The sequence below is a fragment of the Bos grunniens genome, chromosome 10 (genome assembly GCF_055505025.1).
Source record: "Bos grunniens cultivar Pamir isolate PY7600 chromosome 10, Bosgru_T2T1.0, whole genome shotgun sequence".
Taxonomy (NCBI): Eukaryota; Metazoa; Chordata; class Mammalia; order Artiodactyla; family Bovidae; genus Bos; species Bos grunniens.
Genome location: NC_141174.1, coordinates 57368187 through 57394871, shown reverse-complemented (window position 1 = coordinate 57394871; position 26685 = coordinate 57368187). Strand labels below are relative to the sequence as shown.

Sequence of the window (26685 nt, the reverse complement as noted above, 5' to 3'; positions counted from 1 at the left end):
CATGGCTGCAGTCACCATCTGTAGTGATTTTGGAGCCCCCAAAAATAAAGTCTAACACTGTTTCCACTGTTTCCCCATCTATTTCCCATGAAGTGATGGGTAGATGCCATGATCTTCGTTTTCTGAATATTGAGCTTTAAGCCAACTTTTTCACTCTCCTCTTTCACTTTCATCAAGAGGCTTTTGAGTTCTTCTTCACTTTCTGCCATAAGGGTGGTGTCATCTGCATATCTGAGTTTATTGATATTTCTCCCGGCAATCTTGATTCCAGCTTGTGCTTCTTCCAGCCCTGCGTTTCTCATGATGTACTCTGCCTAGAAGTTAAATAAGCAGGGTGACAATATACAGCCTTGACGTACTCCTTTTCCTATTTGGAACCAGTCTGTTGTTCCAGAAGATTCAGTTCAATTCAGTTCAGTCGCTCAGTTGTATCCGACTCTTTGCGACCCCATGAATCCCAGCATGCCCTTGGATATCTCATTTCTACCAAGCTCTCCCTGATTCTGTTCCACCCTCAAGTGTGAGAACCACTGGTGCAAAGGAAAGAGGAAGGAAACACACCCAAGATCTGGGTCATTATCATTGACCATTATCACTGACCACCAAGGCAACAAAAGGGAAATAAGATAGCTTATGTCATTTTCATTATCTGAAATGAGGAAGGCTATAGGTTTTTCAGGGTAGACAGACCTGTGCATGGTACTAATTTCTTAAAGAAAGCCACTGCCTGCTGCATCCTGTTCCAAAGGACGCTAAACAACATAATGGATAATTGGGGGGCAGGGGAGATGCTCTGCATCCCTACAGGGGATTTGCTGTGCTGGTCACCCCAGGAGCTGCAGTCTATCCTGGGGATACCAGGCCCACTCTGTAGCAGGACCTGCTCACATTCTGATGCCATCCTTTCCTGAAATCAGCCAGTAGAAGGGTCATCACCAGGGGGAAGAGTGGGGTGACTCTGAGTAAAGGGCCATGTGTGGGGGATGAGGGGTTGCCTCTGTGGTAAGTTTGAAGGTATTACCTGAATTGAATGCCTGTGTGACCGAAGGGGCACACGGCACTCCCCTTTAGTGTACCCTTAAGTCACAGCTTAGTAACAGTCAGAGGAGAGGTAAGGAAAAAACTGGTTAACACTGTCTGATGCTACAAAAGACCTTAAGTTCCTTTTGGACAATACAATCAGGGCAGATGTTTGCAACATACATGACAAAGGGTTCAGGTCACAAATATATAAAGAGCTTTTATAAACAATAAGAAAATGGCAAACACCCCAGTGGAAAAATAAGCGAGGAGGCATGTATAAGGCAGTTCAGATTACCAATAAGCATAGGAAAAAGATGTTCATTCTTACTAGTAATCAACTACAAGTTAATAATAAATTTAATTCAAGTTAAGATAATCAGATATCATCTTTCAGATAGGAAAATGGTAAAGCTGAAAAACACAGTGAACAAGTTCAAGGGGTTGTTTAGGACTGTTAGGAGTATTATTGAGACAATCTTCCTGGGAGATAATTTGCCAAGTACCATAAACCTTAAAAATGTAAATAACTTTTGACCAAGGGTTCTACCTGGAACTTACCTTCAGAAAAGATAATCAGCGATGTACACAAATATTTTTATATAGTAGTATCTGTAACAGTCTTAATTATAGTAAAAATTAGAAGTAATATAAATGTCCAGGGACTTCCCTGGTGGTCCAGTGGTTAAGACATTGGAAGTAGCCTTCCAATGCAGGGGGCATTGGTTCCATCCCTGGTTAGGGAACTAAGATCCCACATGCCATGTGGTGTGCCAAGAAAAGGATACTACAAATATCCAAAATTAAGAATTTGCTTTACAAATCACGGTTTATTTGTAAGGTGGCATATTATTTAAAATCAGGAGTGAAACAATTTTCAGTAATGTGAGTAATATTCATGATCTATTGTTAAGTAGAAAAATTTTAAAAAGCAGTTTCCAAAATAGTACATACAGCATCATCCCAGTCCCATTAAGAAAATGAACAAACAAAAAAGACTATAGTATGTGCTGAAAAAACTCTAAGAGAGCAGACACCAAAATGATAACGAGGGTTATCTCAGGAAGCTTCCTCTTTGTGCTTTTTAAAAATAATGAACATGCTCCTTTTGTAATAAACAACTATTAAGAACGTGTTCTTTTCCTAGTGAGTCTGCTAGTGAGGTGCTCTGATTGCACAGAGGGCTGGCTGTGAGTGACAAGTCCTTCACGCACTTCCTGTTGCCTCAGTTTAGCTCTTCTTTTCTGCAAGTAGGCAGAATACCTACTTCATGCTCAGTGTTCAGCAGACCCCATCAGATGAGTAGGACAGTTCTTACTCCCCAGGCTCCGACGGGCTGGTTGCTGATTAAGGTGAATGCCTTGGTCATTTGTCATGGAAGTATCTCTGCCATGTGATGTGTTCAGCATTTTGCTGGATATGAAGATGGTACCAGGACATCTTGCTGAGTGCCTGAGATCTGTTCTTTAAAAAAAAAAAAAAATTTGGCTGTGCTGGGTCTTTGTTGCGATGTACAGGCTCTTCATTGCTGCACGTGGGCTTTCTCTAGCTGCAGCAAGCAGGGTCTACTTTCCAGTTGCAGTGCTTCTTTTGTTTCGGAACACAGGCTCTAAGACACATGGCTTCAGTAGATGCAGGATCCTCGGGGGATGTGGACCATGGGGATGTTCAGAGTTCACAGGAGAGGGGCTGGGAACAGAACTCTTGGCACTAGAGAGGTCTGGCAAGTCGGGAGGGAGCCATTATAGAAGATATGAGGGACGACCCTGTCCCTACATGGTAATAACAGAACCTCAACCTGCCTAGATCTTTCCGTCTTCCTGTTTTAGTCCCTTTCTTGCTCTGCAGCATGAGCTCATGCTAAAGATCACATCCCTTATGGTCCAGTCTCCTGGGCTTTGCTCAGGCTGTGAAGGCCAACTGGCTGGTGTTTCTGGGATCAAGTGAACTGACCTGTGTTTTCCTGAAGTTCTTTCCATTAATCAAACGTACATCTGATTGTCAGGAACTTGGGTGGCAAGAGGGGAACCCTACCTGGGTGAACGTGGTTGGCTGCTGGCCACTTGTCCTTTTCCACCACCCCCACAAAGAGGAGAGGAAAGGGCAAGCTCAGCTTCCTGATAGACTTCCTTGAGAAAGTGGCCACTTGACGGGGAGGAAGTAACGTGTTGACTCAGGGCCTTTCCAGAATAAAGCATTTGTGTTTCACTCCAGCTATAGCCAGCTGATTCCTTTTTGCCTGTCTGAATTCAGCTTTCTCTGCCTGTGGGGCTGCACCCTATAGGCCTGCAAACCCTGTACTTGCCCAGCTTCAAGACCAAAGAAAGAGCCTGGAGTCAGCAACAGAGACATCAGTGGCTTAATAGATGGGGTGGGATGAATCTTACATGGCTGAAACGAGGTCCTGGAGCAACATCTCCACATGAACAACAGATAGCGGGCAGGGCAGGGCAGCAGTCTTCACTCCTGGTGGGAGGTGGAGGGTTACCAGTTATAGAGGGAATTGATGTCAGGTTGGCTCATCAGTTACCAGGGAAACCAGCAGTGGCCCATGCCCCTCACTGCTCCTTTCATCAGCTATCATGGTGGAGATGTTCTGATTTAAAGATTAGAACAATCACAAGCTGAGACTAGGAGCAACTATGTAGGCATGCACTGATTAGGCTCTAAGATTAAGAGAGAAATTCAGTGAGGTGAGTAGGGTGTAGGTGAGGCAGGGACTGGTGGAGCAGGGGATGTGCAGAGAGCAAGAGAACAGCCATCTTCAGTGGCCTGCTCATATGCTGTCAACCTGCTTCAAATCCCACCTGCTCCTTAAGACTTCCCCCGACTCCCCTTGGCCAATACTTCTCCCTCTGCAGAACTGCTGCAGGACTTGCTGTTGCCCATGCACTTGAACCTGTGGCAGCTATTTCTAGACATCCATGCCATATTTCTTTTTCCATGAGCATTTGTCTGATCTCTCCAGTTGACTATGAGTCCTTCAAGTTGTGGGGGTATGTCTGGTCTGTAGTATTGGGACACTGATCCGTACATGACAGATGGAGGAGTAAATTAGTAAATAGATGGATTGGTGAATGGATAGTTAGGTAGATAGGTGGACGGGTAGTTAGGTGACTAGACGGGCAGGTGGGTGGATAGTGGGTGATGGGTGGTACCTTCCATGGCTAACACTTCAAGCCATAGTAGCCCACCTCGTGTCTGTGTCTAGAATCTAGACTCCAGACTAAGGGAAATACCAGACGACACTGAGCTATATTTTCAGTGAAAACTTTCCTCCAAACAGCCAAGTCCAAGTTAAACTGAGCTTAATTAATTTCAGGCCTTGGGCCTGTGGGCTCCTGTTCATTTGACAACAGCATCAAAACGTGCTTAGACTTAAAAATAGATTCCAAAATGTAATCATAGCTCAGCCTGACTTGGCTCTGCTCAACAATTCCTTCCTTTTTGTGCTTTAGGAATTTTTTCTGTGTGCCCCTAGCTCCCAAATAAAGAGTCAGAGGAAGGAAGTTAGTCTGAAGGACAGGGGGCTGAATGAGCTAAGCTGTGCAGGCAGCTGCGACTGGCCAGCACAGGCAGACACCTGTGACATGATGGAGGGGCCATTTGTAGGTCAGGGTTTAGCTCCCTGGAAACTTCTGGTTCCTGATACTTAATCCAAAGTGTGCTCCTTATTGTTGAGCCTGAGTTTGGTTTGGTCAGAGTAACTTTTTTTTTTTTTTTTTTTTTAGTATTTACTGATGTGTTTATGTTGGCTGCACCAGGTCTTAGCTGTGGCATGCAGCATCTTTAGTGAGCTCTTAGTTGCAGCATGTGGGCTCTAATTCCCTGACCAGGGATCAAACCTGGGTCCCCTGCATTGGGAGCTAACCACTGGACCACATAAAAGTCCCAGAATAACTCCTGAAAAGAATAGATAATAATTTTGAGAATTATCTCATCAGTGTTTTCTGTTTCTCCTTTTTTTCCTTCCTTTTTCCTTACACTTTGGAATTGCTTTGGGATCATCAAAGAGCATGCTTCCATGCTATTGAGTAGACTCCTCAAATCATGTTCCCTGGAACCCTTGGGGTTCCAGAAAGCCCCTTTGGGCATCATGTGGTTGGGCTCTGAGAAGGTAGCCTGTGAGTTGTTGTTATTTAGTCGCTAAGCTGTGTCTCTTTGCAACCTCATGCACTGCAGCACTCTAGGCTTTCCTGTCCTTCACTGTCTCCCAGAGTTTGTTCAGATTCATGTCTATTGAGTTGGTGATGCTGTCTAACCATCTCATCCTCTGCCACCCTCTTTTCCTTTGGCCTTTGATCTTTCCCAGCATAAGGGCCTTTTCCAGTGAGTCGATTCTTTGCATTAGGTAGCCAAAGTATTGGAGCTTCAGCTTCAGCATCAGTCCTCCCAATGAATATTCAGAGTTGATTTCCTTTAGGATTGACTGGTTTGATCTTCTTGCAGTCCAAGGGACTCTCAAGAGTCTTCTCCACCACCACAATTGAAAGGCCTCAGTTCTTCAGTGCTCAGCCTTCTTTATGGCCCAACTCTTAGTATCTCTCCCCAGAAAGAAGCACTGCTTTTTTAATGTTTTACATAGTGAGCTTCTTTGCACAATTTGTTGGAGAGAGGGTTCCACACCTCAAATAAATTTTAAAACCATCATCATGAGACTAGAAAGTTATGGGCAACATGGTCAGGGAAGGGAAATGGGCTCATAGACAGTGGTTTGGCTCACATGCTGGGAGCAAAGGCCATTTGAACAGTCTGGGCACTCTTGTGTTTGCAAGTCTTGTGCTGATGTTTGTCTGCTGCAGCTCACTTGCCACATGGGTGGGCTGCTGATCCCACGGGTCTCTCACTCCTTGCTTGCACACCTAGTTCCTGACATGCTGCCCCCCTGGCATTTGGTAAACTTTTGCTCCCTATTCTCATCTCCTTGGCCTGGAATCTTGACTTGCCATGTATTCCCCCTTCTGGCAACCTTCACCCTGTTTTGGCTTCCTGAATTTCTGATCCCTTGTTTACCCTGACCTCAGATGACTGTGTCCTAAAGTGTTTTCTGCCTTCCTGGATCCTGGCACCACGCGGGGACCCTGCCTTTCAGCTGCCCCAGTTTTCCCCCACACTATCTTTTTAAGCTGGGATCTGAGGATGGGGTTCATAGGTGCTAAATCAGGTTCAAGGCTGGGACTGGAAAATGGAGACCATGATCCAGATGTGTCAGTCCATTGGCTGGAATGAATAATTCACTGTCACAGAGAGAGAGTTTCCTTAGTGCTTTCACATAGTTGTCTCATTTCTTTCTCATTATAACATGTGAGATTGGGATATTCTTTTGGGGGCGTATAAATATACATTTGCTACATGAGAGAGGAGACTAACTTCTTGCTATAGAATTTCAATTAACTGATGTAAATCTTTCACTCTTAAAAATACCACAACTCTACACTACTGTATATAAAATAGACAACCAACAATCACCCACTGTATAGCACAGGGAACTCTACTCGGCAGTCTGCAATGACCTAAATGGGAATAGAATCTTAAAAAGAGTGGTGGTGGTTTAGTCGCTAAGTCATGTCCAACTCTTGTGACCCCATGATTGTAGCCTTCCAGGCTCCTCTGTCCACGGGATTCTCCAGGCAAGAATACTGGAGTGGGTTGCCATTTCCTTCTCTAGGGGATCTTCCTGACCCAGGAATCAAACCCAGGTCTCCTGCATTGCAGGCAGATTCAAAAAGAGTAGATACATGCTTATATATAACTGATTCACTCTGCTGTATAGCAGAAACTAATGCAACATTGTAAATCAACTATAGTTCAATAATATGTATGTTCAATATGTATATATATTGTAAAAGAAAGAATACTACAACTCCCTCTTCTTAAGTGTGGGCAGCACACAGTGACTTCATTCCAAAGAGTGGAGTGTCAGGGAGCAGGGTAACTTTACAGTGGAAAAAACCTGCAAATAAGACCTCAGCCAGGTGATCAAGGTTAACATCAACAGTAATAAGTCATATTGATAGTGTGTATCTTAATATGACATGAGAATAGTCCTTTACCTCCGTGGTCTTCCTTTCAAAATCCCTTAAGATTTTAAGATCCCCAAGTCCTAATTATGAGAAAACTCAATCAAACTGAGAAACTTCCTACAAAATGCCTTACTCAAAATTTGAAGGCATCAAAAACAAGGAAAGTCAAAGAAGCTGTCACAGCCAAAAGAAGCCCAAGGAGACAATGATGACTAAATGCAATATCCTCAGTGGGATCCAGATTGTTTTCCTTTGTGTGAATTCCTAGGCACCAAGCCACCTTCTTATGTCTCTTTGGGGCCTGCAGAATTCATTCCTCTGGAGTTCTGTTTTCTCAATTAAAATTTGATGTATAATACAAAATCTTAAATTTATTTCAACTATTACTTATCTTGGTGTCACAGAGGGCTGTCTGACCTCCATGGTCCCAGTGAGCAAAGGTTTCTCACTCAGGTAAAGGCATCGGATAACTCCAAAACACAGACTGTCCACCTGCTGCTAGTTTCCTCTCCTCAGGAGGGCCAAGGATGCCCTTGGCCAAGACCCCATCCTGGGGCTACATCTGCCCCAGAATCCACAGCTGGCCCCCGTGCACATGTTCATGGCTTGGCAGGGACACTGCAGCCTGGGCAGAGACTGCAGATGAAAGGTGAGATTGGAATATCCTTATGTCTGTGTTACACACAAGGAAACTGAGGATCAGAGTCGCATGATTTACTAAAAGTAATAGAGCTATAAATAGAACCTCGGTCTGCTTTGCTACTGCTAAGTCGCTTCAGTCGTGTCTGACTCTGTGCGACCCCATAGACGGCAGCCCACCAGGCTCCCCTGTCCCTGGGATTCTCCAGGCAAGAATGCTGGAGTGGGTTGCCATTTCCTTCTCCAGTCTAGTGACTGCAAATCCTGGAGTTAAGTCTAGGAGACAAGAAACAGATTTTTTGTTAAGGTGATGGGAGGAATATCTTTGTCCATGAGAGTGGCTGACTGGAGACGGGATGTGTTGAAAAGGATGGTGTGTTTGTGTGCGTTGTGTGTGTGTGTGTGTGTGTGTGTGTGTATAGGGTGGGGGGGCAGGCTAAGAGGCTGGGTCAGTCAAGTTTGGCCAGGCAGAGGAGTGGGGAGGGGGCTGGTAACACCATCCTCAGACAGGCTCTTGCCCTGGGATCAGGGGGTGTGTCCTCTGGGATTGGGCCGATCTGGTTCCTGTGGACTGTAGATTTGAGCTCCTCCTGCTCATGCTGGCTGAAGGTTCCATTACCCCACTTCCCAGGCTGCACCTGGGGTGGCCTTGACTGGAAACTTCTCAGCACTGTCCCGCCCTGTGGCACTGCACTCCTGCAGGGTAATTCCAGAGTAGTTGTGGCTCATTGTTCTCCAGTGTGGGAAGAGGAACTGCAGTGACTGTTTGGGGGAAGCGGGAGGAGGAACCTGGGCCCCACACACCTCTGACCTGGAGCACTTCCCACTTGATACCTCTCACCTCCCATGACATCTCCTCCCTGGTCTGTATCCTGTGCAGCTCTGCCTCACCTCCACTTTGATCAACTGGGGACTTTGGGGCAAGTTACTAGATTCATGGACACTTTAGAGTTGATTGAGAGAATGAGTTAGACCAACTCTATCCATAAACCTTAAAAACGCCTTTGTCAGTCAGCCCTGGGGAGTTGTGAGAACAAGTCTAGTTGGCCATAGCCAACCTGGTGGGAGTGGGTGGACCGTAGGAGTAGTCTGTCTCAATTCTGGCCATGAGGGATGCATTGTCTTTTGAGAATTCAAAACCAATGATAAAAAAAATTGAATAACATTTATTCTACTTTTTAAAAAATGATTTTCTTTTCAAAAGTAATTGATTTATTTTTGGTTGGCCATAGCCAACCTGGTGGGAGTTGGTGGACCGTGGCAGTGGTCTGTCTCAATTCTGGCCATGAGAGGTGCATTGTCTTTTGAGAATTCAAAACCAATGATAAAAATCAAATAAAACTTATTCTACTTTTTAAAAAAAAATGATTTTCTTTTCAAAAGTAATTGGTTTATTTTGGCTTCGTTGCTGCACGAGGGCTTTATTTAGTTGTGGCAAGCAGGGGCTACTCTCTGGTTGTGGTGAATGGGCTTCTTCCTGCAGTGGCTTCTCATTGCAGAGCAAGGCTCTAGAGTCTGGCTTCAGTAGTTACAGCTCATGAGCTCAGTAGTTGTGGTGCAAAGGGCTTAGTTGCTCCGCGGCATGTGGGATCTTCCTGGACCAGGGATCAAACTGGTGTCCCCTGCATTGGCAGGTGGATCTGAACCACTGGACCACCAGGGAAGTCCCCAGTCTACTTTTTTTTTTTTTTTAAATCTGTTTATTTACTTGACTGTATCGAGTCTTAGTTGAGGTACATGGTGTCTTTGTTGAGTCACGCAGGATCTTTCACTGCAGTGCATAGAGGGCTCCATGGGGCTCCACGAGAGCCCGATAGCATATGGGATCTTAATTCCCTGAGCAGGGATCAAACCTAATTCCCCTTCATTGCAAGGTGGATTCTGAACCACTGGACCACCCAGGAAGTCTCCCCAAATCAGTCTACTTATTATCATCACCATGCATTGGCAATTGTTAGTAATATAAATGATAAAATTCTCCTCTGTTCTGGGGTGGGCCCCTTTCTTACTGCTTGGTACATCACTGCTGGCTGGTTACCTCGAGAGTCTCACTGAAGCTAGAGTTGGTTGACATGACTTTATGTCCTAGTCCCTCTATCCCTGCTACCTGGTCCAACTCGTAAGTCACTTAACCTTCCTAAGTCTCTGTTTTCTGATCTGTAAAATGGAGCTAAGAATGATGCTAGCAAATATTTAAGAGAGGATAAAAGTAAAATTAGCTTGAAGAGAGAAAAGCTGGATGTAAATGTTGTGATGTCCATATTGCTATACAAAATCTATCCCAGGTGTGAGATTTGGCTCACACCCAGATTACTCTTCTTTGGTGGTAAAGAATTCAGGGACAGTTGAGCCAGGCTCTTCCCTGAAACTTAGGAGCTGGTTTTGAAAAATATTATTTATTTATTTTATTTTGGCTATACTGGGTCTTCCTCGAGGTACATGGGCTTCTCTAGTTCTGGCACAGGCTTAGCTGCCTCATGGCATTTGGGATCTTAGTTCCCCAACCAGGGATCGAACCTACATCCCTGAATTTTTTTTTAATAATTTAATTAATTAATTCATATTTATTTTTGGCTGTTCTGGGTCTTTGCTGCTGTGTGGGCTACTCTCTAGTTGTAATGCACAGGCTTCTTATTGTGGTGGCTTCTCTTGTTGAGGAGCACTGGCTCTCGGGCAACAACAGGCTTCAGTAGTTGCAGTACGTGAGCTCAGTGGTTGCAGTTTTTGAGCTCTAGAGCACAGGTTCAATCATTGTGGTTCACAGGCTTAGTTGCTCTGCGGCATGTAGGATCTTCCTGGATTAGGGATCAAACTCATGTCTCCTGCATTGGCAGGTGGATTCTTTACCACTGAGCCACCAGCAAAGCCCCCAAAAGGCAGATTCTTAACCACTGCACCACCAGGAAAGTCCCAAACCATTTTTGAGTTCTGAGAAGCAGTTCCAGGTTTACTTCTCATCATCTGCTTCCTAGACAGACAACAGGAGACCCTAATGGGGTGCCCCCGCTTCCCCGGGCCCTGCCAGGTCCTGTCTGTGACACCAGTCTTCACACAGCCTGCTCTGTCCTCCAGGGACACTGAATAAGTGAGGAGCTGGGTCCTCTATCTGGGAAGAGGGGTGTGTTCCTGATATAATTGCAGGAGAGCTTCTGGCAGAAGCTGGGAAACTAGTTTCTGTGTCTTGCGGATTTACTGTCCTTCACGAAACCCTCCTACGTGACTTTTGCAAGTCAGCCTCAGGCACAGTGTTCCACCCACCCCTGCCTCCTGCCTTTCTACTAGTTGGATGGTTTAGTCCTTTCTGGGGAGTTACCTCTGATTTCCCCTGTGAGGTGGTCAGACTGGGTTTTCTCATCCTCATTTGACAAGGGAGGACCTTGAGGCCCAGGGAGGTGAACAGACTACCCAGGCTCATGACCAGTTAGCAGATGGGATCTGGTCAGAACCCAAGACTCCAGGCACCAGCCCAGAGATGGAATTTGGAGACTGAAGGGAAAACTTCGTTTCTGTTCAGAGTTGTCGTGGACTCTCCGGAACTTTCTTTTTGGCTGTGCCACACGGCTTATGGGAACCTGGGGATTGAATCCGCGCCATGGCAGTGACAACACCAAGTCCTAACCACTGGACTGTCAGGGAATTCCCCTCAGAAGCTTTCTGGAAGGTGAAGGAAAATTGTCCAAGCCCGCAAAGCTTTGGGGGCAGGTCAGGGTCAGAAATTGGACCTCCTGACTACCCGCCCTTTGCTGCATTAGAGTTCGGAACTGACTGTTGCAGGGATGGGCTTTGCATATGTGCATCATGTTTCACTATTCCCATGATTTTTAAATCTGTGTTGACAGTCACTTCCCTTACAATTGGCTGGCTCCCCTCTACTCTGTCTTAACCTAGATGGGCTCTCCCTGTCTACCCTTGGTCCTGTAGCGTAGCTGAGAAACTTCTGCATCCCTGGGCCTGAATTTCTGGCTTCAGAGCCTTCCTGATGGGCAGAAAAAGGCCCATAACCATCACTCTTCCACCTGCCCATGGGTCTGCCAGTGCCTTCTGATGGCGTGACAGAGCCATCTCAAGTCTGGCTTTTTTGTCTCTACTGTGGGTACAGGGACCAGGGGGTGTCCCACAGCAGCTTCCGTTCCTGTTACTCCCCAGAGCCCAGGGTCATCTTCTGTCTTGATTTGCAAATCAAGCAAAACCTGTCCTGATGAAAGAGACAACACTCCCCATCTCCCTTTTCTCTCCTCTCTCCCTCCTTCTCATGGTCAGATCAAAGATCTAAGGGAGAGGGTAATATATCAATACTGAGAAGGACAAGGAATAACATGAGTTACAGTGGTGTACTTTTTTTCATCTGGGAAAATGGAGATAATCAGAGGACTGTTGTAAGTTGGTGTTTCTCAGCCCTGGCTACCCATCGGGGTCACCCAGAAGTTGATTTATTTATGTCTGGCTGCACTGGGTCTTTGTTGCTTTGTGCAGGCTTTCTCTAGTTGTGGCAAGTAGAGGGCTGCTCTTCATTGTGGAGCTTTGGCTTTTTATTGTGGTGGTGTCTCTTGTCGCGGAGCACAGACTCTAGGTGCGTGGGTTTCAGTAGTTACAACTTGAAGACTCTAAAGTACAAGCTAAGTAATTGTGACGCACGGGCTTAGATGTTCTGCTCCACGTGGAATCTTCCTGGACCAGGAATCGAATCTGTGTCCCCTGAATTGGAAGGTGGATTCTTATCCACTGCACCACCAGGAAAGTCCCAGAAAGTTTTTAAAAAATATCTTGATTCCCAGTCCGAGGAAATCAGAAGCTCTGGAGATGGGATCCAGGCAGCAGTAACTTTATGATTTCCCCAGTGATTCTGGTGTGCCACCAGGGTTGAGAACCCCTGCTCTAAGGATGAATAGAGTTGGTGAATTGCTTAAAATGAAGATAAACCCAAAATTGACTGTGCATTGGAATCATCAGAGAGTAGGGTGGGGTGGGGATGTGTGTTAAAATTGCACTGATGCCCTGGCCACACATTGCAGTCCATGTAAATCAGTGACTTATTTCTGCCTTCACATGAGCAACAAACTAATAACAGTACTACTAGTCGCCATTTATTAGATTTGCCTGCAGGCCAATGTGATGTATTTTTTTTTTAATTAAAAAAATATTTATTTATTTACTTGACTGTGCTGGGTCTTAGTGGCAGCATATGGGGTCTTTTAGTTGTGGCCTGTGGAATCTAGTTCCCTGACCAAGGATCGAACCTGGGCCCCCTACATTGGGAGCGTGGAGTCTTAGCCACTGGACTGTCAGGGAAGTCCCCCGTGACATGACATATTTCCAGTCCTCACAGTTCCTTGGCAGGGAATCACAGTTCCCATTTTACAGATGAGGAAACTGATGCACAGAGGGGGTGACCACTGGCCCCAGGTGACAGTGTAGGTCTCCTGAGACCAGGCCTGTCTGACCTGGAAGCCTGCTCCTTCTGCCCAGGGCTGGCCTAGTGGAGCATATACTCTGCGCATTCCAGTACTTGCTCAAGGAGAGAGGAAACCAGCGAGTGGCCTTGGCTCCCTTTGAGGCTCCCCAGGGCAAGTTGAGCGGAGGACCCTTGTCTTGCAAAGAGAGGGAAGATGAGTGGCAATGGCTGGCATTTGGCTCTGTGTTAGTCATCCACTCTCAAAATACCTCCTTTTGGCAGGAGGAGGATGCCTGATCGTGTTAGGCCTGACCCCAGTCACCTCTCGTTGCCTCAGCTGCTCTCACAGAGAGAACACTCAAAAGCAAACACTCATTTGCTTTTTGAGAGTTAGAGGAATTTTTCAGGCATGTGATACAGAAAAATGCCTCTGTTTCCCTCTGAGGAGAAGGTAAGCTTTTTTGTCAAGGTGATCTGAAATATTTAGCTCTGCTTTGTAAAAATCCTCTGCCTCCACCTCTGTGCTCCATAAGCTTAAACAAATAGTTTAAAATCCTTACACTTTGGCTTTCATCCCTCAGGGCTGCTGATCCCAGACTCCTTGAGGTGTCAGGGAGGAGAGGAGCATGGCCGTCCTGACTCGGAGACGCATAGCTGCCTGGGACTCAAGGCTTTGCCAAGTGTTTGCTGGTACCCGCTAAGGGACCTGATGTCCCAAGGCCCAGAGCCGCTCCCAGGGACCAGAGATCTTGCTGAGTGTGTTCCCTCTGACTTTGGGAGGCCTGATTTAACCCCACTTGCATCAGCCCCTCGTATGTAGACAGCCTAGAACCAGTATTTGGGGCATAAATAGCCGAAATTTTAGAGTTGGCAGACAGCGTGCTATATACATGGCTCCACAAAGCCTTCCAGCCCAGCCGCTGGAGCCCTCTCCCTCCCCATAGCTCCATCTGTACCTGATGTCTGAGTCTTTGGTCCCTGCCCCTTGCTGTCGAGGCAGAGCCTGGCACAGAGTACAGAGTACATGCTTAGGTAGCACTGGGTAAAGGGGCGAAGAGGGGATGGAGGCATGTGTGAACAGGTGTTTGGTGACATCTCTCCGATGGTTGCCATAGAAAGCTATTTAAGTGTTGGCATCTCTTATTCCTTAATTGCTCTACTTGAGGGTCTGTTTTTTGATCACTTGGGTTTATTCTGAAGCTGTCTCTCTGAGGATTATTCTAGTAATGGAGTGATTCAGACGTACTACTAGTTTCTGAGGCTGAGGCAAACATAGTAAGTCCCCTAATACGAACCTTCAAGTTGCAGACTTTCAAAGATGCAGACGTGCGTCCCATCAGTGTCGGGTGTGAGTGAAACTGCAGCTTGCCCTCCGTCTCCTGTTGCTGACGATCCTTCAGCTCTACCCTCTCCCACATCCTCTCTCTCCTCTAGTCAGTAACTCTTCTTGCCTGTTCACTCGAGGCCAGCCCCTGTATACCAGCTGTTGTACTGCACTACTGTACTTTTCTAGGTACTGTAGTGTAAGACTAAAAATGTTTTCTTTATTTGTTGTTTTTTATGTATTATTTGTGTGAAAAGTATTATAAACCTATTACAGTTCAGTACTATATAGCTGATTGTGTTAGTCAGGTACCTAGGCTAACTTTGTTAGACTTACAGACAAAATGGGTTTACAAACACGCTTTTGAAATGGAACTCGTTCTTATGTAGGGGACTTACTGTATCCAGAGCACTTCCTTGTGTGTGACTTTTACCCCAGCACTACTAAGAGAGTACATCCAAAATGTGGAGTCTGGCAGCCCCTTGTTAAGCCATTAAGCTGAACCTTAAATTTTTTATGGTTTTTGTCTCAAGCAGTAGGTATTGTGGGTGTCAGGAAAACCTGGGACACTGGGGGAAGGGGAATGGGAGGGTCCCCAGCAGGGTGGCCATTGGGTAGTCTCCAAAGACTGAGAGTGGCCCCCAGTGATTGCCTTAACCTCACCCCCAGTGATGGTGAAGGCCGCTGCCCTTCCCTGTGTGGAGGGGGCTGCCTTTAGAGCACTCAGGGAGGCTGGCCTGGGGCCACCTGCCACTTTGGCAGGTTTCTGCATACAGGTTTCTCAGGAGGCAGGTAAGGTGGTCTAGTATTCCCATCTCTTTAAGACTTTTCCAATTTGTTGTGATCCACATAGTCAAAGGCTTAGATGTACTCAGTGAAGCAGAAGTAGGTGTTTTTCTGGAGTTCTCTTGCTTTTTCTATGATCCAACAGATACTGACAATTTAATCTCTGGTTCCTCTGCCTTTTCTAAATCCAGCTTGTGCATCTGGAAGTTCTTAGTTCATATACTGCTAAAGCCTAGCTTGAAGGATTTTGAGCATTACCTTGCTAGCATGTGAAATGAGCACAATTGTACAGTAGTTTGAACATTCTTTGGTGTTTCCTTTCTTTGAGGTCAGAATGAAAACTGACCTTCTCCAGTCCTGTGGCCACTGCTGAGTTTTCCGTTTGCACCATTTCATGGATGCTGTCTAGGTCCCTGGAGTGAAGGATTCAGGCTCAGCCCTGAAGGGCACTAGGCATAGTCTTGACTCCTTCACCCGTCTTAGCAGCTTTGTGAACAGTGGGCAGGGTCCTCGGCTCTTTGGTCTGGCTTTGCCATTAACTCTGTGATGACCTTGGGTGAGTCACTTGATGTCTCCTGTGCCTGTTTCTTAATACCTTACAATTCTCTGGTGCTATCTGGGCTTCCCTGGTAATTCAGCTGGTAAAGAATCCACCTGCAATGCAGGAGACCCTGGTTCAATTCCTGGGTTGGGAAGATCCACTGGAGAAGGCATAGGCTACCCACTCCAGTATTCTTGGGCTTGCCTGGTGGCTCAGCTGGTAAAGAATCCACCTGCAATGCAGGAAATCTGGATTTGATCCCTGGGTTGATAAGATCCCCTGGAGAAGAGAACGGCTACCTACTCCAGTATTCTGGCCTGGAAAATTCCATGGACTATCTGTCCTCTAACCATGACAAACACCCACCGTGGTTACTAACAATGTTAGGCTGCCTCCACCCCATCCCCACTTCCATCGGGATCCCCCCAGCCCCGCTGGCATAGCCTCTGGCCTTGTCTTTAAGTGCTTCAGCCTGGTGTTTGCTCTGTCTTATTGTCCGAGCCACTACATGGCTCGAGTCAGGTAATTGAGGTTTTATTTGTTGGGAAGGGTTGGAAACCAAGGTGCAAACATGAGACTAGAGAGGTGCTTTGTCTCCTTATAATTGTAAATAGATGAGTTTGTACTTGCTTCCAGATAAGGGAGGCCCAAACAGATGATTGTTACTATTAGTAGTCTGACCGCGCTAACCGTTTTTACTATTCATTCACTCATTCTTTCCATACCTTGTGGCTTGTAGGATCTTAGTTCCTTGACCAGGAATCATGTCTGTACCCCTTGTAGTGGAAGTTCAGAGTCTTAACCACTGGACCATCAGGGAAGTCCTGCTTTTCCTTTAAAATCTTTCCATTAAGTAGTATAAACCTCTGGACCTTGTGATTTCATCTGGTGAATACAAGACAGAGGTTCTAGCTGAAGTTGTGTCATCTGGATCAAACCAGTAGCCTTTCAGGGCCTCAGTGTTCCCATCTGTACACTGGGAATGACAATACTACCATTCCTTCCTAGTACAAGGTAAAGGATTCATAGGAACAGAAGGGGAGCCCAGAACTTTCTCTGTCTCTGGATGATGGCCAGGTGGGGATCCCGGCTGATGACATGACTTGTCCTGCCCTGGAAGAAGGAGTTGCTGTGGCCGGGGGGTGGCGGCCAGGTCACCTCTCCCATGACCGCAGTGATGACCTCATTGTGTGTGTCTGTGTCCCCGCAGCGGCCAGTTCGCCATTGTGAAGAAGTGCCGGGAGAAGAGCACGGGGCTGGAGTACGCGGCCAAGTTCATCAAGAAGCGGCAGAGCCCGGCCAGCCGGCGGGGCGTGTGCCGGGAGGAGATTGAGCGGGAGGTGAGCATCCTGCGGCAGGTGCTGCACCCCAACGTCATCACGCTGCACGACGTCTTCGAGAACCGCACCGACGTGGTGCTCATCCTCGAGCTGTGAGTGGGAGCCTGGGACCCGGTGGGCAGCAGGCTTGGGGCCGGGGGGAGGAGGGAGTCCAGCCACAGGCCCCAGAGGGAGCAGCAACCTGCCGGCCAGAAGCTCAACCCGGAGGAGATGAAGTCAGTAGGGGACGGTTACCCTCAGTTACCAGCTCCTCCGGAACCCAGGCAGCAGAGACTGAGGGCCAGGGTCTAGGTCTGGCTTTCACTGGACCCTGGAGATCAAAGGGAAGAAGTGACCAGCGCTGGGGTCCTTTCCTGGCTGCTGAGCATGTTAGAGGGTGGACGAGGGGAGCAGGAGGGCCATTAAAGAGAGTCTGTTTTTCAGAGAAGAACAAGCACCCTCCCAGCTCTGTGAAGCCCTTCCCCAGCCCCTCCCCAGGAAAGCCCTGCCTTTGTACTGTGTCTGATGCCGTGATTATTATTGTGTATGCATGCTTAGTCGCTCAGTTGTGTCCCACTCTGTGCAACCCCATGAACTGTATATAGCCCGCCAGGCTCCTCTGTCTATGGGATTCTCCAGGCAAGAATACTGGTTATTGTAGTAACAGTTATTTAGAGAGCTCTGCTGTAAGCCAAGGTCCTTTGTGCTAGTCATCTTGTTCAGTTTTCAAAGAAGCTGTGTTGAGGGAAGTGTTCTACTTACCCTGAGAGGACTTTGTATTCACTTTGCCAAGAATGTCTATTATCTCATTTAATCCTTATCTCCGTGTGATAGGATCACTGTAACATGTGATCTCCGCGTTACAGTCAAGAACACTGAAGTCCAGTCACTTATTAGATCCTACAGCCAGGAAGTAGCAGGACCAGGGCTGGGGCCACACTGCTTGTGTATGTGAGGTGGGATGGCCTCGGGCTGGGGCTGCTGGGGAAGCCTTCATTCCAAGTCTGGTGAAATTTGGATGGGTGATACCAAGACTCCAGGGTTTGGTCGGGCACCTGATGCCTCTCCTCGAGACATGTCCATGGACTGGGGATGTGGGGCTCTGACGGACCATAGAGTTTGAGCTGGACTATGGCACAAGTGGCAATGGCTGTGTCCAGTCAAGCAGCAAGACCCCGTGTTGGGAGTGTTCTGAGCCTCATAGGCGTGAGGCATCTCCCAGTGAGCAGAGGAGTAGTGTCATTTGTCTCAGCAGCCCCTGACTTTGTGACCTGGGGCAAGTTACCTCACACCTCTGAGCTTCAGCTCTCATCTGTAAAGCTGGCAGCCATCCTTAACCCACCTGCTGGTTGTGTGGGCCACCTGACTTTGGAGACCATTCTAATTTGAGAACGTGCTCTGGTGTTGCCAGGCTATAGATTTATGTAGCAGATGGGCATTTGCATACTCTTGCACTGGATTCTTAAATTATCCAACTCAACATTCCAGTGCACACAATCACCCATGCTTTTCCCTCCTCTAACTTCCAAAGTCCTCCTTGTCTCTCCCAGGGACTTCTCAGCCAGCTGGACTAGTCACTGTACACACCTGCCTGGTTCAGACAAGCCTGAGGGGGTTGCTCCAGGATGGCCCGAGGTGTGACGTGTCCCAAGGCTAAGGGCCAGCAGATGGCACGCTGGTTCCCAGCAGAGAGTGACAAGCCCGCCTTTGCTGGGAGAGCCAGCCCATTTCTTTAAGTCTGTTGCCCAAAAAACTTTATAGCAACCAAAACAGAAATTATATTCAGAAGCCAACCACCCAAACACTGCCATTTATGTGTCCCCGTGGCTCCTCTCAGTCTTTATCTGTTTGTGTACAATCTTTGTACTTGTACAGTTTCCTGTTCTGCTCCCCCTCCCCCATTAAATTCATAATGCCATGAACAGCTTTTTTCCTTTCCACTGACTGTATCATGTTTCCTTGAATTATATACATGTATCTCCTTGTTGTAGGACATTTGATTTTTCAGTTTCTAACCATTATAGATTTTATTGCCATAAAGCAACTTTCTTCTCATATTTTCCCATTTTCTTTTGAATTAGTTTTTTTTTAGATAAATTCTCAGGAATGGAGTGACCAAGCTGACATTTTTAGGCTCTTGGTGTCCTCACCAAGGACAGTCTTGGCTAACGAGTACCACCTGCAACATGGGAATATCCCATCTCCCTGCAGCCTTGCCAACCCTGGGGCATTTGTTTTAAAGCAGGGTTCATTATTTATTGTCTTTCCCTCTATATATTGAATATATATATATATATATATTTGTTTTGTGTACATGTATATATTGTGTGTATATATATTTTTTGGGGTGGGGGAGCCATCTTAGTTCCCAGACCAGGGATCCAACCCATGCCCCCTACAGTGGAAGTGTGGAGTCCTAACCACTGGACAGCCAGGGAATTCCCAAGTCCTTTATAGTTACTAAACGATGTTTGGTTTTTGGGTTTTTTTTTTTGGTCATTTTAATTGGCATTTCTGTCATTGCTGGAGAAGTTGTCTGTTACTCTCTGTTTGTAGAACCCTAGGAGTTAGGGTCTAGGATGTTCTTGACTTGTCCCTGTTTCTCCAAGCAGGTCACGGCCGTTTCTCCAGCCATGGTTCACAAGCAGTTACATGCCCTCTTGTTGTGAGCCATCACCACCTGGAACATCGTCGTCATACCAGTACTCCTGTGGTCTGCTTGAGCTGCTCTGTTTGTGAAGCTCTGTCTGTTCATAGTTTCTCTATCTCCTCCTTTACTCTCAAGCTGTCTCACTATCTCAGGGTGCCAATCTGTGGTGCTAGGGATTGCTAAGACAGTGTCTCAGCCTTGTGTGAGCAGGGTCTGAGAGAAGGACCTTCCAGGAGAAAAGGACTTTACAAATATCGTTATTTATTTGGCTGCATTGGGTCTTCGTTGCAGCACTTGGGATCTTCATTGTGGTACCCAGGACCTCTCATTGCGGTGCATGGACTCTCTAGATGTGGCTCACAGGCTTTAGTGTCTCCACCACATGTGGAATCTTAGTTCCCTGACCAGGGATCGAACCCATGTCCCCTGCATTGCAAGGCAGATTCTTAACCCTGGACCACCACGGAAGTCCCTTTCTGTGGGCTTCTGTGTGTGACCTTGGTGACCACTGTTGAGCTGCTCAGGAGCCTTCAGCCTTCTGGTCCTCATTGTGCCCTACTAGGTTCATGGGTTTGCCTGATACTTAAACACAGGTGTCAGAGCCCATCTACTCAGTTGAAGTTTGCAGATTTTGTGGATGGAGTTACCTCTCAACACTGTTTTCTGGTACAGGGCTTCCTCCTGCTTCCTGCTGAAGTGGCCAGTGCTCGGAGGGCATCCAAGCCCTGATCTAAGTCCCCTTCAGCTGTTATTACCCCGTCCATGATGGCCAGTGCTGCAGCCACCTCTCATAGGACTGATGAAAGCAGGGGTGGGAAGGGTTTATCTATCCATATAAATTGGCTTTGCCTGAAGGAGGGCATGGCAACTCACTCCAGTATTCTTGCCTGGAGAATCCCATGGACAGAGGAGCCTGGCGGGCTACAGTCCATGGGGTCACAAAGAGTTGGACACAACTGAGTGACTTAGCACAGTACAACACATAGTTGACTTCTGCAGGGTGTAAAGAATATTTTCAAACTCTCAAGAAATTAACTCATGTCACATGTGGAGCTGATTTGAAAAATGTAGGTCTGCTCTGGGAGGTTTGGGCAGCCCTCCCGTCCCAGGCTCCTGACCCCTCTGGGGCCCCCTTGACTCCAGGCTAGTGGAAAGTGATACCTCAGTGGGTGCATTGAGTCCTGGGGACTGGGAGCAGAGCAGAGGCCAGGCTGTTAGGTTTTTCTTTTCCTCTCTAAGTTAAATTGTTTAGGGATGTGAGAGGAGAGAAGCTTGGGTGGAGGTGGGGTGACTCCAGGGCAGAGGCCTTGGAGCTGAGAAGCTCTGGGGAGAAACTACATTGCGAGGGTAACAGCTGGGTTGAAACAAAACCCAGGCTTCTTGAAACCCTTGAGAAGACATGCCTGAGAATTGATGCAAGTGTTCCCAGCCTGGGTGTCAGGGCTGGGACCGTCACCCCAGCAGGCTTATCAGCTTCCCACTTTCCAAGTCTCTAGGAGCAATTCTAAGGGCCACCATAGCTTTTCCTCTCTTCATCCAAAGGAGACCATGTCTGTCTGTCTCTCTTGTCCAGATCACACTTTCAGGTAGAGCAGCTAATTACTGACCCCCCACCCCAAGTCCTCACCCAGCCAGGGCCTTTACATCAGTAACTTTGGGTGACAGGACACATCTCCATTATCATGATATTCTTTTACCTTTATGCAGCATTCAGTTTAAGGTAGGAAGGGCAGTTTATGCCCAAGGTCACAGCCTCCCATGACCCAGCAAGGCTGCAAGTATGAAAACAAAGATTGGGCTGGGTCCTGTGTGTTCCCAAGGGACACTGTGGATTGGAAAATTTGCAAAGGACTTCGACAGGTCTCTTGCAAATGCCAAGGTTTCACTTCTCTATGATATAGAATATTCTGTGCCATATTAATGTTTTCTTTTATTTTTAAGTTTTATTTTATTTTTTGGCCACACCTTGAAGCTTGTGGGAATGGAAACCATGCCCCCTGCATTGGGAGTGCAGAGTCTTAACCACTGGACTGCCAATGAAGTCTTGCTGTGTTGCTATTTTAAATGTCTTATTTCTTTCCTTTGTTCTTTTATTAATCCACCTTCTCTTGAATGTCTTTCTCACACACAGTGCTGTGAGAGCAAAAGGTAATGTAGCTGGGGAGAGAACCAGCCAGACACTGACAGCCCAGGGTGAGAGGGCACTCTTGCAGCTGGACGGGGATGTCAGAGGATAGCCCAGGGCTTGGGGTGGCTTTGAGTTTTCCTTTTCTCATCAGCAGTGATTTTATAGCAAGATGCTTAAGCTAAGGTTTAGTTTCAGTTTTTCAAGTTGTAATACTTCGTAGGTGTTGCTGTGTATTCCCTATATATCATGGCATGTCCAGTTGTTCTGCTTTTCATGATGCTAAGATTGATGAATGGGTTAATATATGGATATTTTTAAAGAAAGGAGAAAAGATTTTGAGGCTCTTTAATTAGGATGGACTAGGTGACAGGACGTGAATGATTCCCAAAATGGACAGAAGCCATTCAGAAATCATTTGAGGTCTCATATGGTATAGTGGTTGAGAGTCATTCTGCTTGGGTTTGAATCTTGATTCTACCACTTACTGACTGTTTGACCTTGGACACGTGACTTAACCTCTCTGAGCCTGTCTCTTCAACTGTGAGATAGCAAAATAATAATCCTTTAGCTCATAGGGTGTTGTGATGATTAAATGAGATAATGTGCAACAAGTATACATAATGCTCCAAGTATTCAATGACTATCAGTTACCATATTGATGTTGCTATTATTACAAAAATACAGGTTCTGAGGCCTTGCTGCTAGAGAATCTAATTTGGTAGGGTCAGTGATAGGACCTGAAAATGTGCATGTTAAACAAGTTTTCCAGGTGATCCTGAGTTTCCGGATCCCCTGGCCCTGATCCCTTCCTGAGATCTTTTCCTGGGGTGAGCATTGACTATGTCCCAGCTCCTGAGATGTGCGTGCCAGCTGGATACCTCAGCATCAGCGGCCAAACAAGCCCAGCAGGACTGCCAGATTTAGCAAATAAAAATCTCTCATTTTGTCTGGCAACCCTAAATCCCGAATTCAGGTAAAACTGTAAACTAGTCTTTACAGGGGAGATTCTTTTTGCTCTGTTGGTCTCTCTTCCTGCCACATCAACCATAACGTACTGCAAAGTAGAGTGTGAGGACAAAAGCAGTATTTTAGAGTTTTTAAAGATGAATATAAAGGATGGATCTTGATGGTTAAGGTAGGGACATGACTTTGAAAGGGTCATGCCTTCTATAAAGTCACAGAAAGGGGCTTTGGGAACAATCATGGTCAGTCTGCCCATTTTGCAGGTGAGGAAACTGAGGCCTGCCTAGAGGAGGCGGGGCAGGGAGTTGTCCAAAGCCAGTGGCAGGGGCGGACTGGACACTAAGTCTCCATTTTCTGCCCCAGCATGTGTTCCTCTTTGTCATCCCACATAGCGCTTGTTTCTGTCCTCAGTCACCTCCGTTGTGTGGTGGGAAGGGAGCACCCAGGGTAACCAGGGACCTGAACCTAGAGTGTTAGCAGAGGCCCTTTTGCTGTCACCTGAGGGTTCCGTCTCTTGTGATCCAAAGGGAGGAACACAGCAAGTAGAAGTAGCAGCACAGTCAGTCCCTGTGCTGGCTGGACTGAGGCCGAGAGGTGGGTGAGGGGGGTTCTGCCCCGCAGGTTTCCTGGGGGCAGGGGCAGGGGCGTGGGCTTGGGCTTCTGGCACATGGGGCTGACTGGGCCTGGGCCCTCCCTACCGGTGTCTTGCAGAGTGTCCGGAGGAGAGCTGTTCGACTTCCTGGCCCAGAAGGAATCCCTGAGTGAGGAGGAGGCCACCAGCTTCATTAAGCAGATCCTGGAAGGGGTGAACTACCTTCATGCCAAGAAAATCGCTCACTTTGATCTCAAGGTCAGTGATGGGGGGAAGGGAAAAGAGTTAGTTCAGGAAGAATGGACCCAGTCTCTCCCAATGTCATTGCCAGGAGGGGTCAGCACTCACTTGACCTTCCTCCCTCATCTTACAGTTGAAGACTCTGAGCTCCTGGAAAAGAAATGATGGCCCAGGAGCATCCCTATCCTGAGTTTCATTCCATAGATTAGGTTTTATTCATGTAGGGGCTGATGGCAAGAAGCTTCTGAATCAGACTACAGATACCTTATCTCTTTCAGGGAGCATTTGGGGTGTAATTTTAAAATAAGTGAGCCAAGGACAGGAAATGTGAAACCAAACCCATTTCACAAGACTGAACTTTTCAGTAACCAAGAGCTCACTCCCGAGCCAGCAGAGCTAGACGCATTCAGATGAGTACTGCTGAGGTTGCCTGGCGCCCTGGGCCCAGCACAGCGACCAGCATCCCTTGACCAGAGGTTGGAAATCTTAGAGCCCAGTGACCACTGGCTGCGTTCCCCCACCCCACCCCTTCCTGTAGCCATGAAACTGCTCCCAGGGGCCACTGATCATTTGTGGTCACTGGCATGCAGGGTCAAGAAAGTTCACTGTGACCACATAGAACTTCACAAAGCAAGAGTGTGGTCAGAGTCAAAGGACTGGTTCCCATAGTAGCTGAGCTCAGTTTCATAGACTGTTGAGCCTTTACAGACAGGTGAAGCATAAAGATCCTCCAACCCGTGATCAGGGGGACCCACTTACTGGGGAGGAGACCCACTCATTTTGCTATGCAGAAATACCTGTGGTGTTTCAACCATTGCGCTGAGTACCTGGGTGTTGCTACAGGTACAAAATCAACTCAGGACTTCTCTGAGCTTAGTTCCTCTTTTCCAGGAACTTGTGCAGGAACCAGAAAAGCGAGATCAATAACTCTAAGTGCTGTGATAGAGGGAAGTACATGGAGAATGGTCGTCTAAATAAGAAAGAATCTAAGTCAGACTCTGGTGTCTAAGAGGACTTCTTGGAAGCGGTGGTATTTGAGTTGAATTTTGAAGGATTATCAGGCATTATCAGAGGGAAGGGCCTTCTAAGGAAGAGAGGTCAGCAGGTACATGGTCCTGAAATAGCATTTAGGCAAAGGTTGAATGTGCTGAATGGAGAACCTAGGGGACAGCAGGAGGCAGACTCAGGGAATGGGAACTAAGCCAAGGAATTTGAACTTTAAGAGATATGGGACCAGGTGAGCAGGGAGGTGAAGAGAGCAGATGTATATTTCAGAAAGATCCCTCTGAATGGGAGCACGGATAGAATGGGGACAGTAATCTAGGTGAGATGTGGCAAGTGCCAAATTGATTTGAGGAGGGATGGATTCAAGATCTTTTAAGGTTGCTCTGAAGATTGATTAGGTACCCAATTAGATGTGGGAGATGAGGGGGAGGGCAGAGTCCAGGATGACACCCAAGCGCTGGCTGAGGGTCCGGCCCAGAGAGGGTTTGGCATGCCTGGGGTCTCAGCAGCTGCACCAGGGCATGGGCTCACATCCCACACGTGGATTCCAGCCCAGTTGTTACTCTGCCCTGTGGGGTGACCTGCTGTGAGCCTCCCGTCCTTAGTCTAATTGTCACTGTATTTTGAATTTCTCCAACAGAAGACATCTTGCAGAGTCTCACTTGGGTGTCACAGAGTACAAGTCAGGGTCATCAAGGAGTGTGTGGCTTGGGTTGGCCTTTGGACCTCAGGATGATAATACACCAAGCAGGAAATGGGCTACCTGGATTCACCTGTGACTTCTTCCTATCCATAATGCTGTGGATAGTTGACTTATTTTCTGTGTTTTTTCTGGCTCCAGGAGGTCCAGATGGTGTCCTTTAACACAAATGATAATACTTAGCTGTCAGAGTTGTAGAAATGAGACAGAAGCAGGATTAAGTGCTGGATACTAGAGAGGTGCTCTGTAATAGTAGCTGGCATTGCTACTTCCCTTCCCACAACAGAGGAAAAGAAAACACAGCTCTTGTTTTGGGCCCTGCTAGAGTAGGAAATCCCATGGACCAAGGAGCCTGGTGGGCTACAGTCCATGGGGTCGTTAAGAGTCCGACATGACTGAAGCGACTTAGCAGCAGCAGCAGCAGCAGCAGGAAAACAAAGCCTGCTAGTGCAGTTCGAAGTTGCCCAGCAGAGAGCTGAGCTTATTGTTAGGTGGGATTGCTGGTGGGGTATCTTGTCTGGCTCCTGGGCTCAACCTGGACGTTTTCCACAACCTGGAGACAGTCTGGGTTTCTCCTGGGTGCATGTAGGGTGAGGATGCTGGTAACCCCCTCCCTGCCTCATATCCTTAGCATTATGTGGACTCTGAGCCTTCTGACTCCCCACCCATGGGTCCCTTGGCCCAAGCCCAGCTGGGCAACTTCAGAAGTGATGAATAGCTGGAACTCAGTGTGATTACCTCATGAGTGGCTAGACACTTCCTGGAGCCAGAATGTGAGTACGTGTTGGCTGGAACTTCCTGCCTGCTAGAGGGGCTCATGCAGAAGTTCCAGCTGGTGGCTTAGAGGGGACTTCGTGATTCCGTGTTATTTCTCACCATATACAATTCATTTTATATGAACACATTTCTCTTGCTGATTTTCCTTCTCCATGAGGGCTCTCAGCCTTCCTCTCCTCTTGTATTCTGTTACTTCTTGCCAAGTGAGTCAGGCTAGCTTAGCCATCCCATGAATTCAGTCACTGTGTTATCTTCACGCCCCTGCTCATGAGCTGTTCTCCACGTTCACCTTCCAGCTGGAAGGAGCAGGTGATGGATGAGGATCAGCTCTCTGGCCGGCCTTTGGAATAGGAATGACCTCTCCTCCCATGTCAGCCATTGTGCTAGTGCCAGGGATGGTGAGACTCTATTCCTGCTTATGATATACTCCCAGCCTTGTGGCAGAGAGCAGATGAATGGAAAGATTGATGTACAGTAAACAGTCTTGGTGAAAACAGATCATGGCATATAATTGCCTGGAAATCTGTGATGGATCCTTGTCACCCATAGGACAAATGAACCCATTCTCAGCATGGCATTCAGGCCT

The 26685-nt window shown here is 47.2% G+C and overlaps 1 protein-coding gene across 8 annotated transcripts in view; it reads left to right on the top strand.

Annotated features, from left to right (window-relative positions):
* Positions 1 to 26685, top strand: part of DAPK2 (death associated protein kinase 2) — a 142108-nt gene that overhangs the window by 67576 nt on the left and 47847 nt on the right. For all 8 annotated transcript variants that reach the window (XM_086321449.1, XM_086321447.1, XM_086321448.1 and 5 more), the window contains 2 exons: positions 16936 to 17157; positions 23497 to 23635. In XM_086321449.1, coding sequence (XP_086177575.1) covers positions 16936 to 17157; positions 23497 to 23635 — 361 coding nt within the window. The remainder of the gene's footprint in view (positions 1 to 16935; positions 17158 to 23496; positions 23636 to 26685) is intronic.